General features: G+C 45.3%; 1 protein-coding gene across 2 annotated transcripts in view; it reads right to left on the bottom strand.

The window, feature by feature from the left end:
• Positions 1-5000, bottom strand: part of LOC113650923 (SAM pointed domain-containing Ets transcription factor-like) — a 13175-nt gene that overhangs the window by 1723 nt on the left and 6452 nt on the right. For both annotated transcript variants that reach the window (XM_027159486.2, XM_027159485.2), the window contains 3 exons: positions 4703-5000; positions 311-508; positions 60-107 (listed from right to left, as the gene is read on the bottom strand). The exon at positions 4703-5000 is cut by the window's right edge and continues 98 nt beyond it. In XM_027159486.2, coding sequence (XP_027015287.2) covers positions 60-107; positions 311-508; positions 4703-5000 — 544 coding nt within the window. The remainder of the gene's footprint in view (positions 1-59; positions 108-310; positions 509-4702) is intronic.

Genomic DNA, 5000 nt, shown 5'->3' with positions numbered 1-5000 from the left:
ATAACGTGCGATTCTGTCACACGTGTCACTAATCAAAGATCAATAAAGAGTGAATTTACCAATGAAGCCACTGGATTGAGGAGAACATCTGTCCTTCATCCAAGAAGCTGAAATAAAGAGCAAAGATTCAGAAGAAGGATTTAAGTTTCAGTATGTGAAGAATCAAATTGAGAAAACTGAATCATTACGTAATTCACAGTTTGTAGTGAATGTTACTGACACATGAAACATGAATTAACACCTTGTGACCAGTCAGCTCATAGACCTGAACACCAGTCTGAATAAAGTCACATAAAGGGAAATGTGTTACCGGTCTTCCAGATGTCTAGGTGAGCGAACAGCACATCTGCACACGGCGAGCAGCGCTGCCTGAAATCGTCCTCGCTCATCACACACAGGTCGCTGCCGCTCAGGTGCTGGAAGGATTTTCCCACCTGCGGGAGGCGGTAAAGGTGCTCCGTCCACAGCAGCCACTTCTGCACTTGTCCAGAGGTCCAGTCCACAGGATCTGCAGATGGAAAAGAAATGATAAAGTCTGTCACGTGCTGTTGTGCTTTAATTAAGTCGGCGGTCTGTCTACACTTCCAGGGCGGTGGCCATTTTAGGTGTTAGGCACTATATAAGGATGCTGCTTTCACATGCTTCCTTGCCAGATGGTCTTCTCAGCTTGCCCTGTGCACTGGGATTCATCCAGCCTTGTTCCTGTTCTGCCCTGCCTGGTTTGACTCTGTTTGGTTCTGGTTTCTGTCCTTTTGCCTGCCCTGTATTACCCTGCCTGTGTACAGGATTATTGGACTGTTTTTCACTCTGTCCTTTTGCATGCACTGTATTCTTTGCCTGTCTCTGTACTGGCCCACCCTGACAGTACCATCTGGCCAGTTATAGACTCAGCAGACGCACCAGACCTGATGACCTCGGGAACCTGGCTCAGACCACCGCGGCCCATGTTAAGCAGATAACTGACCTTACAAAGGTCACTGATACAGATAACTGACCACCAATGAACTCCTCCACCAGCTTAGGGCTCTCTCCGGTTCAGTCACCTCTGCACCCGTGACTCTCGTAACTTTTTCAGCCCCTCCCATATTGACTCCAGCAGGGGAGCCACATCTGCCTCACAATGAGCGTTTCTCCGGAGAACCAGGAATGTGCCGGCGTTGCAGCCCTCTGTTTTCCCATCAGATCACTGCAAGGTGGCTTATATTATCTCGCTGCTGACCGGCATGGCCAGACAGTGGGCAGCCGCCGAATGGGAATGCCAGTCAACTCCCTGCATTTCCAATGAAGCGTTCAGCAGTGAGCTTCACAAGATCTCAGTGCAATCACTCCGTAGTTGAATATGCAGTGGACTTTCGGACGGCTGCGGCGGATAGTGGATGGGGTGACATTGCTTTGTATGATGCGTTCGTTCTACAGGGGTTTGGCAGCTGAGGTCAAGGATGAGCTCACCGCTAGCAAACTACGTACCTCCTGAAATGGACAATCTGTTCACACTGGCTACTCGTGTTGACCGACGTATCCGAGAGCGTCGCTCTGAAAGGGTTTCCCGCTGCTCATGGTATCCCAGCACCCGTATTCCCACTCCATGCTCCCCACCGAGTTCTTCATTACAAGGGACAGTTTCTGGAGGTTTCTGTTTAGGCCATGGAAATCGGCCAGTGAAACTGCGGGGAGGTTGCAGGGCCACTGAATCAAGGGTCAGTGGTGAGCCCACAATCTCCAGCTCCCTCCAAACTACTTCTCAAGATTTGCATCTCTGTTAACCATCAAGTCCATTGCCTGGCAGCCTGCATTGACTCTGCAGCGGATTTAGAGTTTCTGGACGAGGAATTGGCCAACAAGCTGGGCATCGAGTCTGAGCCCTTGCCATCGGTTCTCCAAGCCCGGGCGCTGGATGGCGGCATCTTACATAAGGTTTCATGTCGAATCCAACGTGTATGCCTGACGGTTGCCGAACATCACCACGAGTGGATAACATCCCTGATAATTCCATCGCCGCAAGCGCCCATTTTGCTGGGATTCCCCTGGCTTCAGACACACAATCCCCACCTGGACTGGACCAGTGGCCGCATCTTGGACTGGGGAACACACTGCCACATTCACTGCCTTGACTCGAAACCCCAGACTCAGCATCCAGTTGCTGAGGAACCTCCACCAGACCTCAGTTCTGAGCCTCTGGACCTCCATGGCCTGGTAGTTGTTTTCAGCAAGACCGGAGCCTCCGTCCTCCCTCCTCATTGGCCCTATGACTGCACCATTGACCTCCTGCCTGGAACTACTCCAACTGCACTGTATTCTTTGCCTGCCTCTGTACTGGATTACAGACTGGTCTTTATGCTGAGTGTTTGCCTGCATTGCCTGAGTATTTTATCAATCTAATCAAAGACTTTTATTATTTACACCAAAGTCCTGCATTTGAGTCCTGTCTTCCTTCACAACCTGGCACTCACAATCCCATTTAGAGGGATGTACTGTTACTAGTAGCTCAACAGTGAAAGACCTGGTGTTTATTAGACAGTAACTTGTCTTTAAAATCATATCACCATATTACAAACACAGCCTTCTTCACCTTAGAAATATCACCAAGCTGAGAAACATCCTGTCTGTATCTGATGCTGAGAAGCTAGTTGATGCCTTCATGACCTCTAGACTGGACTATTGTAATGCATTACTAGGTGGTTGTCCTGCATCTTTAATAAATAGGTTACAGTTAGTCCAAAATGCAGCTGCCAGAGTTCTCACTAGGACAAGAAAGTATGACCTTTAACCCCAATGTTATCATCTCTACACTGGCTACCTGTTAAGTTTAGAACTGATTACAAACTGCTGCTACTTACGTACAAGGCTCTTAATGGTTTAGCTCCCATGTATCTAACTAGTCTGCTAACACGTTACAATCCTTCACGCTCTCTGAGATCACAAAACTCAGGACTTCTGCTAGTTCCCAGAATATCTAAGTCTACTAAAGGTGGTAGAGCGTTTTCTTATTTAGCTCCCAAACTTTGGAATAGTCTTCCTGATAGTGTTCGGGGCACAGACACACTTTCCCAGTTTAAATGTAGATTAAAAACTCATCTCTTTAGTCAGGTGTACACATAATACATCCCATAATATTGTGCTTTATTACATCTGACCAAATGTACATTATCATCTAGTGCTTGCTAATATTATGAACAGCAGATACATTAATCTCTTTACTGCTTCTCTCTTTCTACATCCCGAGGCATCCAGAGATTGTAGCAGCTGTGATTGTCTTCCAATTAAAGATTTTGGACCTCCACTGAGATGAGGACGACTCTGTGAGGATCCTGAGGCATCTACAGATCTACCAGCTCCAGTTAGACTCTGCTATACTAAAGAGGAGATGTGAACTCCATGTGGTGTTTGAGGACAACAACCTCCTCATCACTACAACATTTATCAGACTGTATATATATATAATCACACCCCCAGTGTCACCCAGATGAGGATGAGGTTATATAATCACACCCCCAGTGTCACCCAGATGAGGATGAGGTTATATAATCACACCCCCAGTGTCACCCAGATGAGGATGAGGTTATATAATCACACCCCCAGTGTCACCCAGATGAGGATGAGGTTATATAATCACACCCCCAGTGTCACCCAGATGAGGATGAGGTTATATAATCACACCCCCAGTGTCACCCAGATGAGGATGAGGTTATATAATCACACCCCCAGTGTCACCCAGATGAGGATGAGGTTATATAATCACACCCCCAGTGTCACCCAGATGAGGATGAGGTTATATAATCACACCCCCAGTGTCACCCAGATGAGGATGAGGTTATATAATCACACCCCCAGTGTCACCCAGATGAGGATGAGGTTCCCCTTTGAGTCTGGTTCCTCTCAAGGTTCCTTCCTTTACCATCTAAGGGAGTTTTTCCTCCCCACAGTCACCTGAGTCACCTCAGACTTGTTCATTGGGGATAAATACATACACATTTATATATAACTAATATTAATCTGGGATTTTGTATTATATTAATCTTTATATTAATCTTTATATTAATCTTTATAATAACCTTCTGTTCTATGTTTACGTTCCTGTAAAGCTGCTTTGAGACGATGTCAGTTGTAAAAAGTGTTATACAAATAAATTTGAATTAAATTGAATTATTTATTTATTTATTGTTCATCAGTTTGTTCCTCTGTTTCTGATTTAGACTCGCTCATGTTTTCCTGTTTAAAGCTCCCCTCTGATTGGTCAGTAGCTATGCAGTATGACACTATAACAGTTTGACTCAGACAGTACAGGACCTTTATAATCACACTCGTCATCACATACGATCATTTCCACAGTAAACACACGGTCCATAGAGACTTGTACAGCAGCTTCTCCACATCAACTAAGAGTTCAAATAAAGTTTTTAAAAAAAAATTGATGTTTAACAAAGAGAAAGCTCACACTGTTGTCATGGTGACAGTGTGTTATTGCCCAAAGTCTTTCTCCAAGTGAAACTTTCCCTTTAGATCGAGATGTTTTTAATGTGAAGTAACTGATACATTCAAACTCAACAAATTCTAAATGTTTCTTACTTTACAACATATTTATTCACATAAATAAACCTATAATAATGTATATTAATAAGAACGAAGCACTTTCCTGCTTCAGCATCACAATAAATTACTTTAAAGCATTTATTTATTTCCTTCTATTTTTTGTGTTTCTCACCTGGAGTGATGTTGAGAAGTTTGCATGCCGTCTCAATGTCCTTCTGCACCTCGTCCAGTACTAAACTCTGTACCTGCTCCAGACACCTGTCCTCCACGTCCGTCTGTCCGTTTTGTCCTGCCGTGCTGTCAATCACACAGTCCTGCCCTGCCTCCTTATACTCCAGCAACTCATCTTGCCTGTCCATGGCCATGAACGTGTCAGACTTCCTCGTGATCCTGGCCGTGTCCTCAGACAGCATTGTGTCGAAGCGGGACATGTACTCCGGCATGCTGGGAAAACCCTGAAAGGTCTTGGA

Source organism: Tachysurus fulvidraco, chromosome 23, assembly GCF_022655615.1.
Source record: "Tachysurus fulvidraco isolate hzauxx_2018 chromosome 23, HZAU_PFXX_2.0, whole genome shotgun sequence".
Classification (NCBI taxonomy): Eukaryota; Metazoa; Chordata; class Actinopteri; order Siluriformes; family Bagridae; genus Tachysurus; species Tachysurus fulvidraco.
The sequence above is the reverse complement of the archived record's forward strand: the minus strand, read 5'-3'. Positions and strand labels throughout refer to the sequence as shown.